General features: G+C 45.3%; 1 protein-coding gene across 1 annotated transcript in view; it reads left to right on the top strand.

Annotated features, from left to right (window-relative positions):
* The window catches only part of LOC144112847 (uncharacterized), a 32,733-nt gene that overhangs the window by 2,673 nt on the left and 17,157 nt on the right, over positions 1–12,903 (top strand). The window contains exons 2-5 of the mRNA XM_077645660.1: positions 1,857–1,951; positions 3,439–3,514; positions 6,900–7,086; positions 10,442–11,095. Coding sequence (XP_077501786.1) covers positions 1,857–1,951; positions 3,439–3,514; positions 6,900–7,086; positions 10,442–11,095 — 1,012 coding nt within the window. The remainder of the gene's footprint in view (positions 1–1,856; positions 1,952–3,438; positions 3,515–6,899; positions 7,087–10,441; positions 11,096–12,903) is intronic.

Here is a 12,903-nt window from a genome sequence, read left to right as displayed (position 1 = left end):
CCGACCACAGTTGTGACGAATGCCGGGTAAGTGTCGTCAGCTTCCGCGCATCCTTCAAGTGCTTCAACTACTGCGACGGACGTCCAACCCGATCGTACAGCAAAAGATATCTTGCATCGTTACTTGGAAGTCATAAATGCCTCAACGCTGTTATGACGCACACATCACTCCGTGCTGCCTTGGCATCGGCTTCTCCGTTCCTTTTGACGTTCCCATCATCAGTTACAGCCAAGAAAATGCAGTTTGGCAAAGACAGGGTAGGGCATACGGCAATGCGACCACGATTCGTACGTCTTCCGCGGGTAAATACGTCCCCAATCGCTTACTCTGCGCGACGCAGCAAAAGTGGAGGCGCAATTCGTACTTAGGGCCACGACGTCTTTCTGGTCGACCGTCGCCAGCTTCACCGCCGTCGTCAGTGGTTCATGAAGGGCTCTCTGGCTACATAAATGCGCGCAGAGTCGCGTTTTTGCTCGAAAGAAGCGCACAGAACACGCTGGACCACGATTCCAACGTGTTCCGCGCACGTAAATGCGTCCCCAATCGCTTTCTCTGCAGCGGCGCCGCTTTCGTGGGCGAGGCCGACAAAATGGAGGTTTCGCGCACGCTTACGAACTCTTCTGAAACGCAATGGCGAAGTGGCCGGTCGGGCGGGAGCTCGCAATGGAGCGAAGAGCGGAAAAGCTGTGAAAGAAAAGAGAAAGAGGGGACTAGGCGAGGAGAAGAGCAGAGGAGGAGCGAGAATAGAGGAGGAGGAGGGGCGGCGCTGGGGCGATGGGTTTCGGAACGCCAACGAGGAAATCGCCGGATATACTATTGTCTATGGCCTCGCTCCTTTCTTCAAGGAGAACCTCATATGGGAAGTAAGGCAAGCCTCTCACCTCATCGTAGTGTTTAACGAATCTTCAAGGAGAACCTCATATGGGAAGTAAGGCAAGCCTCTCACCTCATCGTAGTGTTTAACGAATCGTTAACATTGTACAAAAAGAGCAAATTGACGTGTTGGTTCGCTTTTGGTTGGATGCAGAGCAGAGAGTGAAAGTGCGCTACTTGACGTCATGCTTTCTGGGGCTCACGTGGGCGGAAGAATTGGTGTCCGCTTTTAAAACTTCCACAGATGGACTTCCACTTTAAAAATTTCACAGATGGTGAAACAACACTGAAGCATTGTGCACGAACTTGAGGTTGACTTTCCAGCGTTACAGGTCTGTTGCTCGGTGCCGACGTGAAGGCCGCGCATCTAAAGCCAAGTTCGGTGCTCGAAATACCGAATTTTCATCTGCCTGTCATCACAAAATGACTGCTGCTAAAGTCATGGACTACAGAATAATTCCCTGAAGCGTATATTGTCACAGCTAAACATTTCCGAACATGTCTAACGATCAGTCAGGAAAGGCAAACAAATGTACCAGTGTTTACATTCATGTATCAGCTTAAAGGTGCCATGGCCACAAATGTGGATGGGAATAAAATATGATTAAATATGAATATTTTTGCATAATTTTTTGCACAGCACTTTTCTTTAGTCTACTGATCGTCATTTATGCAAAAAAAATTTTCCTTCCAGCAGATTTAATTGGTGCCTGAAAGGGATAATTTACGTGTTGGGGACTTATTTCAACTTGCATGGTGTTGTCTTTTAGCGTGCTGAACTTGAGCCCTGCATTGCTGCTGCATCCACAGTTCGCTGCTGTGTAGTGCCCAGTTTCATAGCTTTAAAGTGTTGCACGATTGTTGCAAACTTCTATCATAATTTGCACATATGGGGGCCTTCTTCTACTAGTTGAGGGGAGTTTTAACATGCAAAGTTTTCTTAGACCATAAGCGCACACATACTTCTTTTTTTCTCTTTTAAGATGGAGTATTATGATCCGAAAATTGTCACACTCAGAAAGAATGGAACTGGATTCTCCGTGCTCCCACTTACAACGGAATGTGTCTCGGTTGGCGGGTATGTATATTTATTCTACAGTTGTGGTTGTTGTATAAGGGATCACATTGTCATTGTGCTCAGCCTCGAAAGGTGGTCGAATTTCGACAGAGGCGAAATTCTAGAGGCCCTTGTATTGTACGTTGTCAGTGCCCGTTAAAAACCCCCAGGTGGTCGAAATTTCCGGAGCCCTTCACTATGGTGTCCCTCATAGCCGGATCAATTTGGGACGTTAAACGCCCATAAACCAAACCATCAAAACGAAAAAAATATATATACTGCTTTTGCTAGTTGTTACCTTGGAGTCTGGCATAATTACTCTGTGAAACCTGCATCCGAGATGAATGTGCAATGACTCTGGTGCTTGGCACATTATGACCCAAGTTGCTTCTGTGCCGTTTCCCCATATACTACTACTGCAGTGAATTTCGATCGCATTCTGCCTTAATATCGATGTCATGTTTCTGGGGCTCCGAAGTGCCGCAGGAATTTCTATTATCAGCTCACTTATTCAAGTTTCACTGGCCATTTTGGGAAAGGTGTGCTTTGCATTGGTATGTACCTACTACGAGTATTTAGGGTCACTTGATAGGAAGCATATGTTAAGATACAGTTGCTGTGTAACCCTAGTGAACATACTGAAAGAGCAGAAACTGGGGAAGCTTGTATTACATTTTTAATTGCAGCACGATAAACCAAGCACGCAGGACTTTTATTGTCTTGTCTCTTCATTCACCTCAGTGCATTTTGCAACAAATGTTCTGAGCAGCAACAGTTGCGGTAAACATTTAACAGGTATTATTATCACAAATTTTGGTGCTAGTTTTACAGCACTAGCTAGCTGTTAGGGAAAGGATCCCAGGCAAAGTGTGTTGTCGTGGTCGCCAAAAAGCGTCCGTGCAGCCAAGCGTGACCAGAAGGAGGAGAGTGGGACATGCACCATGCACAGGGTGCGACATCACGGAGGCAAGATCATGCAGCGATGCTGAACACAAAGTCCATGCCTGCGCTAATTTTCTCAAAACAAACATTGCAAAGGTTCTGGGAAATGCATGTGTCTTGTTTGGAGTTATTTTGCGTCCTTGGAGCAGAGTCTGATGGGGACCCCCGGCCTGCATCGTCCTGTGCATAATGTATTATTGCATGGTATTGACACGGATTTTGCACGTTACCAGTTGTGTAATTACCATTCAATTTTTTTATTCGGTAAAAAGCAGGAAATGATGATAGTTTCTTGACCTTCAGCATTTAAAGTTGGCATTTGTTACAAATATGCCTTTAATAATGAATAATGACAACACATTATGCTTTAAGGGAGAGCTAATAACTGCAAGCAAGGACTATTTTCAGCTGTACAGGAAGAAAGTGCATTTTCTGTTCAGTAGCTTTTGCTGCCTTGCCAGAGAAAGTTGTCCTGGAGTATAGTCTCTGCACTGGTGGCATGAACATTAGCATGTTGTGCACACAACAGGCATGCCCTGAAACTAATTCTGTCTTGGTTACTCTAGCGCTGCTGACTGTGACATCCGCATACCGGGATCTGGTTCACACTGCTGCTTTTTCCTTGTGGGCAAAAATGAGCAGGTGAATATATGTTTCTGTTTAAGAACAGTTGCTTTAATTCAATTCTGTGGAGACACGGCAAGGATTGATTGGTGTTTTAGTTGTCCCCACAGAACTTTGTGGACTAACATTTTGAATATAGAGCTGTTTTTGTGCACCTATTTGTCATCAGTATAGACATAAGACAGCAGTTAAAAATATCTCCTTTTGCTCGCTATGGTTCCTTTTATGCTGCAGAAGAAAGCGCTCTATGTATAAAATTTCCAAGCTTTTTAAAAATTAGTACTCTTTAGCATGTCTCATTTTGATGGGACTGCAATGCTTGTAGCGAATTTGAATCACTTTAGCAACTGCTGCCGTAGTCACTCAGTGGTTATTGCTCTCAGCTGCTGGCCCAAAAGACGCGGGTTTGATCCCTGCCGTGGTGGTCGAATTTCGATGAAGGTAAAATTCTGGAGGCCCGTGTACTGTGCGATTTCAGTGCCCGTTAAAGAACCCCAAGTCATCGAACCTTCCTGAGCCCTTCACTATAGCTTCCCTCATAGCCAGAGTCACTTTGGGACGTTAGACCTGCATAAACCAAAGCACTTTTGTGACTAGAAATTGCATTAAATATAGTATAGCTGCATTCTGCATATAGTACAGCATATTCATACCAAAATTCATTTAAAATTTCAACAAGTGCAAGAATGTAATGCACAAGCCCCGAGGTAGCATGAGAATGATGAAGAAAAATGCATACCAAGTGATTTAAAGTGACACTGGTGATGCAGCTTCTGGGGGCATCAGAAACACGAGTGTAATGAGAAATATGACTCTTCAACCTGAAGTGCTGAAAACTATGCCATGCATTAGGCCCTGTGGCACTGGTAATACCTTGCATTGTATGCATTATCAATAGCAGACAGGATACTACCATGCAACGAACTGCCTCAGATGAGGTGTTTGTTGATGCTTGTCAGACCTGCTCACCTGGAGCTTCAAAATAGCAAATGATATCCATTTCTTGCTCCCTGTGCTGTGTGACGACAGTGTGCAATCACTGAGCAGTTAAGGCGCTCAGCTGCTGAGCCCAAGGACGTGGGTTCAATCCCTGCCGTGGTGGCAGTGTTTGTATGGAAGAGAGAGAGAGAGAGAGATGGAGGGAAAATGCATAAGGCACTGTGTGTGAGGTCAGCGTTTGTTACAAAATCCCAGGTGGTCTAAATTAATCCAGAGCCCTGCACTATGGTGTCCCTCGACACATTTGTCACTTCAGGGCATTAAGCCCTGCAATTAACAGCTTGTATTGTGTGACTTGCTGAGTATTGGGGGAATGTGGGGTCTGTCTGATGTAATCTACGCTGATGATTGTAACAATTTTTTTTAGTGGAAAAAATCTAATCGATATTCTACCACTCGCAAGTTCAGTTTGTTTTCGGTTGCTGGAGTGGTCTGAGAATAACACCCTCTTAATAAATGAATCAAAAACAAAATGTTTTGTTCCATGCACCCGGTAAATGTGCAGAAATGCCAGAAAGCATTATCATTGGTCCATATAAAATTAATAGAGAGACATCTTTGAAAACGCTTAGAGTTGTTTTCTCTGAACACATGCTTTGGAGCGACCATGTCGATCATCTTTGCGCAAAGGCGCGAGAGGTAGTTTGCATTCTCAGCAGAAATTGCTATTTATTTCCTGCCAAAATTAAACAGCTTTTATATACATCCTTGCTCCATTCCGTGCTCAGCTACTGCATACTGGTGTGGGGAAACACCAGTGCACAAAATTTAAAGAAGCTGATCTTTCTAGTAAAGAAAAGCTGTTAAGGCAAAAGAAAATGTTCCATTCAACCCGCATACTAAACCTCTGTTCTACAAATGCAAAATAGTGAAAGCCGATAACATATACAAGTACAGTAAAATCTCATTGATACGGTCCCGGTTCATACGATTTCCCGGTTCGTACGCTCAACATCGCGGACATTAAAAAAAGCCCCATAGAGTTACACTGTATTTTTTCCCGGTTAATACGTTCCCGGAAAACACAATTTCCCGGCTACTACATTTAAAATTTCGACAAACTGCGGTCGTATAATACGTTTATTGACCAACCGCACATCTGCAAACATACAAGTGGGCCGAACGAGAGGGCACGCAACATGGTTTTTGCGGCAGTCACCCGTTGTGGTGGCTTGTCTGCAGTACCTTTGTGCCACGAGGTGAAGCAGCATTATTAAGGACAAAATATAAAAACGGCGCGCTAGCATTCTCGACGGCCGTTTCTGCGGTGACGCGGTATGAAGTTTCTTCGCGGTACATAAGGGAAAGGAGGCGAAGCTTCTACGAGCTACAGCGATGCGCATATATACGAACGGGCCGGGTCTGGGAAACGCGGCTTAAAAAGCAGAAACACGGCGACAATCAGCCGCCGCGGTAGCTTTTCCACAATACTTGAAAGTAAAGGGGCGAGGCATCCGAAAAATGACGAGGAAGAGATTTTGGTTACTTTCGTTACTGCCGTCGACGGACCGTACGCGTTACGAATTTCCTTCCGCGCTAAAGACAGCGCGAACGCGGACTGAATTCAGCGAACACTGGAATAGGATCTGTTCAGCTCTTATGCTGAGAAATGCCAATCGACATTTTTATAAAGTGAAGTTGTCAATAAATGTCTTTTTACCCCGTTCAACAGTTACATTTCTCAAAATCAGGCGGTTTGGATCATACGTTTTCCCGGATAATACGTCTTTTCCCGCAGTTAAAAATAAAACGTATCAACGAGGTTTTACTGTACAAACTAATAAAAATTTACACTAGAGCGATACAGGGCAAGTTAGATACACTGCTCTCACTCGCTAATCACCGCAAACAAGAATACGTATACCCTCACTGCCATAAACTGCCCTGGAAAGGTCCTGTCACGCACACAAGTTATGGCTGCCAATGCATTGAATACACGCTTCCCCACACACTCAGTGACTTCGCGAAGCAAGATATAGACATTTTGGCACTTAACAAAGCTGACACAATGCCGTTGTTTGTTAATGACCATTAGTGTAGTTAGAGACTACTCTTCATACTTTCTTTTTCACTGTGATTTCTTTTTTTTCCCTTGTAAAATGAACAAAATATTGAACTGTTACAGTGCTGTCATTGTTCCCAGGATGGTTGGAGCTTTGTCAAGCTGCCATTGTGCAGCTTTTTCTCCTACCTCCTTTTTCGCCATGTATACATTATTTTGGTGAAAATAAATTGAATTAAATTGAAAATTGAATTGAAAATACTAGAAGATGGCAGTTGGTACCACTAAGGTGCTGTGCACTGACCTTTGCTGCATTAGCAAACCTTTAAGTTATATTGCTGGTACTCTACATTGATGTATGGTGTGCTTTGTACGGGAGCTAATTCTAAGATTTTCATGCAGGCACTTATTATAAATTGCTTTGGCACTGCTGACCTGAAGCTTAATGGGAAAGATGTACACGATTATTCTGTCCTCAGCCATGGGGACATTGTTCAAATTAGTTATCGGAAGTTCCGCTTTGACTACGGGGAAAAGCAGAAGAAAGAAAATAGTTCTAAAGTTGCTGCTGCTTCTCATCAGCCAAAAGGTAAGGTACTTTACTTGACTGTGCAGAATTATACCTACTGCTTTATACAGACAGCATGCAAAAGTTTAATGGAAATAAAATTCTAGAGGCCTGTTTACTCTGTAATGTCTGTGCACATTAAAGAACCCCAGGTGGTCGAAATTTCCAGAGCCGTTCACTGCGGCGTCCCTCACGGCCTGAGTCGCTTTGGGACGTTAAACTCCATAAACCATTACTACCTCAGTTATTTCATTTTATGCTATCATTACCATAGCATGCAATAATGACATTGATTAGTAATGGATGTTGAACTGTTAGAGTCAGGTTTGTTAGCTGCCCCTCTCACAGCTTTTATAACTGCCAGTGTAGACAGCAGGAGCTCTGCCCTCTGCCGTTGATAATGTGGTAGGTCTGAAAGGGCTAGTAGAATTGTAGCAGTCAAGTGAGTGGAGGAGAATGGATCCTGGGTGTTTGGGTGCTTCAGGTCACTTTAGTCTAAGGTTGCAGGTTTCCCATGAAGCCGGGACTGGTGGAAAATTCATATGTTGGGTGTGTGCAGAAAGTGTTCATTTGATGGAGTGTTGAGCACCTGGATATTCTTGCGAAAGTATTTCAGCGTCTTAAATTTTTGGGAGAGGAGCGCTCTTCAGTGATTTTACACTAGCATGATATGGCGGACAGTTTTCACTATGCATTTTAAGGCCGTTTAGTCTGCCATATAATTGTTGTTGGATATTGTGGTTATGCAGCACACAATTATTGTTTGAACAAAGATTTTGTGGCAGTACAGTAGTGATTTCTATTAGAGATGAGTCGCTCAGGAGTGAGCCGGATCTTCTGAGCCGCTCTTTTAAAAGAGCGGGTGAGCCGTGGCTCAGTAAAAGTGAGCGGCGGTTCTTTTGGAGATCCGGCTCACTGATCCCTAGGACCGTAGTCCCGCGTAGTGATCCGTGCCGAACGGCAAACTGTCTGTTCCGTCAGAGCTGGGTCGCTGGGTCTTCTGCCGGGTGCGATTTGCGCGCCATCTGTTAGCAGTGCGAGAAAGCTGGTTTGTCGTTCAGTTAGCCATGTCGAACCGTCCGTCAGAGCTGCTGGGTGCGATTTGCGCGCCATCTATTAGCAGTGCGAGAAAGCTGGTTGAGTGAATGGGTCGCCCGCTCGCTGAACGAGAGATCCGGATCTCCAAAGGAGCCAATCGGCTCACTGAGCCGAAGACCCGGCTCTTCAAAAGATCCAGATCTTTTGAAGAGCCGGGTCTTTGGATCAGTGAGCCGTTTGGCTCCTTTGGAGATCCGGATCTTTTGAAGAGCCGGGTCTGTGGCTTAGTGAGCCGTTTGGCTCTTTTGGAGAGTCGCTCTTTTGGTGAACTGCTTCTCTCGTGCAGTGAGCCGTGTGGCTCTTTTGGAGAGGCGCTTCTCTCGTTCAGTGAGCCATTCGGCTCTTTTGGAGATCCGCTTCTCTCTCGTTCAGTGAGCCGTTCGAAGAACCATTCAATCAGAGCCGGGTCTTCTTGCAGAGAGCGTATTTCTAGGCGAGTTGGTTGAGATACATTCCGAGCAAAAGAGCGCTCGCAGAGCTTGTCCTCGCTTTGTGTTGTCCTGCGGTGTTGTGTCTTCCTTGTTGTCGTCCGTTGTCTGCGAGCGCTGTTTCGCTCAGAATGTGTCTTCTGGCAAATCATTGGCAAAGGATGGCGCCGTTCGTTGACAGCTGTTGTTCGAGCGATGTCTCACGACTCCCACCGATCGTGCATCGTGAGCTGGTGCAACATTTCGAAGGTATTAGTAAAAATACCTATAACACGGTTATTCTACTAATGCACATATCGTTTTTCTTAAAGCCAAATAACTAAACTTTATAGCAGAGGTTACAGTGTAACCTGCTAGTTATTTGGCTTTCATGAAAACAAAACGATATATGCATCAGTAAAATAGCCGTGTAGTAAATTCAGGCATGGTCTCTTCCTTTTCTTAAGAGAGGAACAAGGCCTCTCCAGGCAGTGTTTGAAGATGGGGACGATTGTCGAATGCAGATGATGAAGAGAGGAAATATATCTACATAAAGGTACATAAATGTACAAAGGCAAACTGAGTTACAGAAGCAGATCTCACACAGACGGCCGAACTAACTGTAACTAAAAAAAGGTAATTCTCACACAGAGAACATACACTACAAGACCTTACTTATCGACCCACGTGTTAAAGCCTAGGTATATTTGCAGAATTACAAGCCACTGCACGGAGCCTCTAGCTAAACTAGGCAATACCGACTTGTGATTTGTAATGCATTTGCTTGCGTTTTTGTAAGTTTTATAAACAAAGAAGTTAGAGCGGCTGTATTTCGAGGCCCGTCCTAAGTTTCGATAACCAATGAAGGTAGCCACGTCACGGGGGAGAGGGGGTTAGAGTGAGAGAATGAGGCGGGGTAGCAAGGGAGAGAAAAAAATAAAGAGCTAGAGACGCGCTTGAAGGAGCCGGTAGAATGCGGAAGGAAAAGAAAAAAAAAGTGATGGTCCCTGTGCCGCACTTGTGGAGAGAGGGAGTGGAAAGGAAAGAACCACGGCTCACTCGTTCTTTAAAGGAGTTGCTCAAAAGACCCGGCTCTTTCCTAAGCGACCCAAGTGAGCGGGCGAGCCGTTCAAATGATCCGGCTCACTTCAGTGAGCGGAGCCGTTCTGAGCCGCTCACTGAAGTGAGCTGTTTTGCCCATCTCTAATTTCTATTGCTGGGGGATGTCTTTTCTGCTGAAGGACGAATCCCAACATTAGAATGTAACAACTGTATTCGATTAGCGATGGCAGTGGACGAGCATACCAATGTTACGCACGTCTCGGTAACAGAAGGAAGAAAGGCGCTCTTCCCAGCCGGGCAGCCTGTTTTTGTAGCCACCGTCAGTGATGCATGCCTCAGGTGACTCAGCATGTGGCCGTGTTACACTGGGCCAGATAATAACAAGGCGGACGCTGCACGGAACTATGTGCAGAGTGTATCGCCACATTGCTAATGGTCTCTCATGTCATGACTGCCAATTAAGCACCAGTTCAATTCAGGGTACAGCCTCTGAAGGGATTGGGTAGATGCAAAATATTTTTTTAGAAGTAATGATTTCTGTGCAGTCAATGTTTGTTTCTGGCAGAGTTTATAAAGAATTTAAAACATTGTTATTTGGTGTGTAAGGCAACTTTATAGGTTACACACACCTTGTGCACTTGCTTGTAATTGCTGATGAAGGACCAAGCTCTTGGTCCTTTTTGTCACTGCTTGTTGCATCTAAGATGAGCTGCTTGATATCTTTAGACAACAAGTTATTTTGTTAAGAAAAAAGAATGGTTGGCTACTAGCAAGCATGTATCATGCATCTGCGAAAACTTTTTTTTTAGCTGCAGGGGATGCTACACCTACTTCTAACAACAAAAGCAAAAAGGCAAGTACAGAGCAAGCAGGTGCAGTTGCTTGTGAGGAAGGGGATGATGAGGAAGAAGGTGTACCACTGCAAGATGTTACTGGCAGTAGCCTGGTAATGGCCAGTACTACTCAAAGGAAGGATGTGACATTTGACAAGCATCTGCAAAGGGAGGCATCCCCAACTAAAGAGGTCTCTGTCACAAGGAACACCCGTGCCAAGCGCAAGGTTGATTTGAAGGAAGAGTCCATAGCAGAAAAGCATACTACTGCTGAAGACTTAATTGGTACTGTTGCTGAAAAAAGCGGCGGCCACCAGCAGCGTGTTGCTTCGGGCGAGTATGCACCACAGGAGAATGATGTACAATGTTCAAACAGCGCGAAACAGGTCATTAATCCAAAAATCACCGGGGATAAAGAAGTGGTTGATGATGCCCCTGCTTCCCCAAATGTTGAGGTGGCTACTGTGGAACCAGCAAGTGCCGGAGGCAAAGCATTAGCGACAACCATGGAACCGAAAAGAAGCAAGCGGAAGATGGCTGCTGTGAAAGTTGATGTGGCCCAGACAGCAAATGAGGCGACTCCAAGAAAGACCCGGGGAAGACGTGCCGAAGCACTCAAGACTGCCCTTGGTAAGCATACTGTTGAAGCCTATTCTTTTATGTGCTCATCTTATTGGGGTTAGTCCTTGTGGAACAGTTCTTTGTTTTGCAGACCCGTAGGCAGATTTTGCTAGTGCTTTTTGCTTTTCAGTTCCAAGAATGCACATGCAAGTACTTGTGTGCTAGTGCTAAAATTGTTCCAAGTGTGCTATTCATGTTAATATCATGCATGATGTAATGCTGTGCATGTTTATACCTGATGATTCTTATTTTACAGGTTTATAATAAAAAAGCGACACTGATAGTCACATAGATGCTGCTTTCAGTGAGTGTATGTTGGGTTCGGAAGACTCTGGGTAACAAGGTAGTGGTCATGGTTATGGGACTAATTAGCCAAAATTTCCTAATTACTGTTGTGTCTGCACTTCATTTATTGCACAACTAAGAACATGGTACAATACTGACACACAACATGGAAGCCATGCCGCCGGCACAACACACACAGCGTCGATACGCACGCATGCAGCTTGTGTCCACAGTTGCCAACACACGCACGGTACGCCGCTGCTTTTGGCACACAACGCTTCCTCCCTTGTAATTTTTTACAAGTCCAGTTTCGATGGTGGGCGACCTGTGACAGGATCAGGGAGGCTCACGGGAACTGCTACCCGAGGAGTATTAAGTTTGTCTTCTGGTGCACTCACACATGGATCACGTTGAGGTGATGCAGATTTGTTTTCATCTGGAACACAAGCAGGTGATGTCTCGTTGTCCGGGGAGGTTTGCATACTGGGTAGGAATTCAGGTTCCGGATCCAGATGGCGTTTGTTGTCGGTGTAACCCTTGCGCAGTTGATCAGTGTGACGTCTCCAGGTTGTTCCTCCAACTTCCATTTCATATGATAGAGGCCCTGTTCTGGTTGTGATTGTTCCGGGCACCCATTTACTCGTACCCCTATAGGAGCGCACAGAAACTTCTTCCCCTTCCCCCTCAGAAAAGGAGCGCTGAGGCTTACTTGGTTGAGATGACCCTTGTTTCTCATACGTACATCCACTGGGTTGTGGGCATAATAGTGCCAGTCGAGTGCGTAGCTCGCGCTTGAGATAAAGGTTTGCTGGTGTCTCACCAGTAGCACAGTGGTGTGTCGTATGGTATACCAAAAGGAAGTTTGTCAACTTCTCGATGATGGATCCCTCTACTTTCATGGCCTTCATACTGTGCTTGAAGGACTGCACGAACCTTTCTGCAAGACCGTTCGTAGCCGGGTGACATGGCGCGCTAAATGTGTGTCGCATACCATTCTGCATGAGAAAGGTTCGAAGCTCTTCCAATGTGAATTGAGGACCATTGTCCGTGACAATGTGTTCTGGAATGCCGTGAGATGCAAACTTAATGCGCAGTGCATCCACGGTGTGCTCTGCCGTAGTTGAACTCGTCACAAGTATTTCAGGCCATTTTGAGAATGAGTCAACAGCAATAAGAAACATTTTGCCCAGGAATGGCCCTGCAAAGTCTAAATGAACTTGGCGCCATGGTCCACTCGGCACTTCCCACGGGTGCAGAGAGACCTTTGGTGGCATGTTGCTCTCGCTGGAGCACCGTGCACATTTCTTAGTGATGGCTTCGATATCGGTGTCAACAAATGGCCACCACACAAACGAACGTGTAAGCGCTTTCATTTTCACAGTGCCTTGATGTCCAGAGTGCAGGTCGTTGAGGACTGCTTCTCGCAATACAGCTGGAATGACAGTTCTTATGCTCCAAACAATGATGCCGTGGTGTAAAGAGAGTTCCTCTCTACGCCTGTAGAATGGAAGGATTTCGTTGTCTTGTTTGCA

Source organism: Amblyomma americanum, chromosome 1 (assembly GCF_052857255.1).
Source record: "Amblyomma americanum isolate KBUSLIRL-KWMA chromosome 1, ASM5285725v1, whole genome shotgun sequence".
NCBI lineage: Eukaryota > Metazoa > Arthropoda > Arachnida > Ixodida > Ixodidae > Amblyomma > Amblyomma americanum.
The sequence above is the reverse complement of the archived record's forward strand: the minus strand, read 5'-3'. Positions and strand labels throughout refer to the sequence as shown.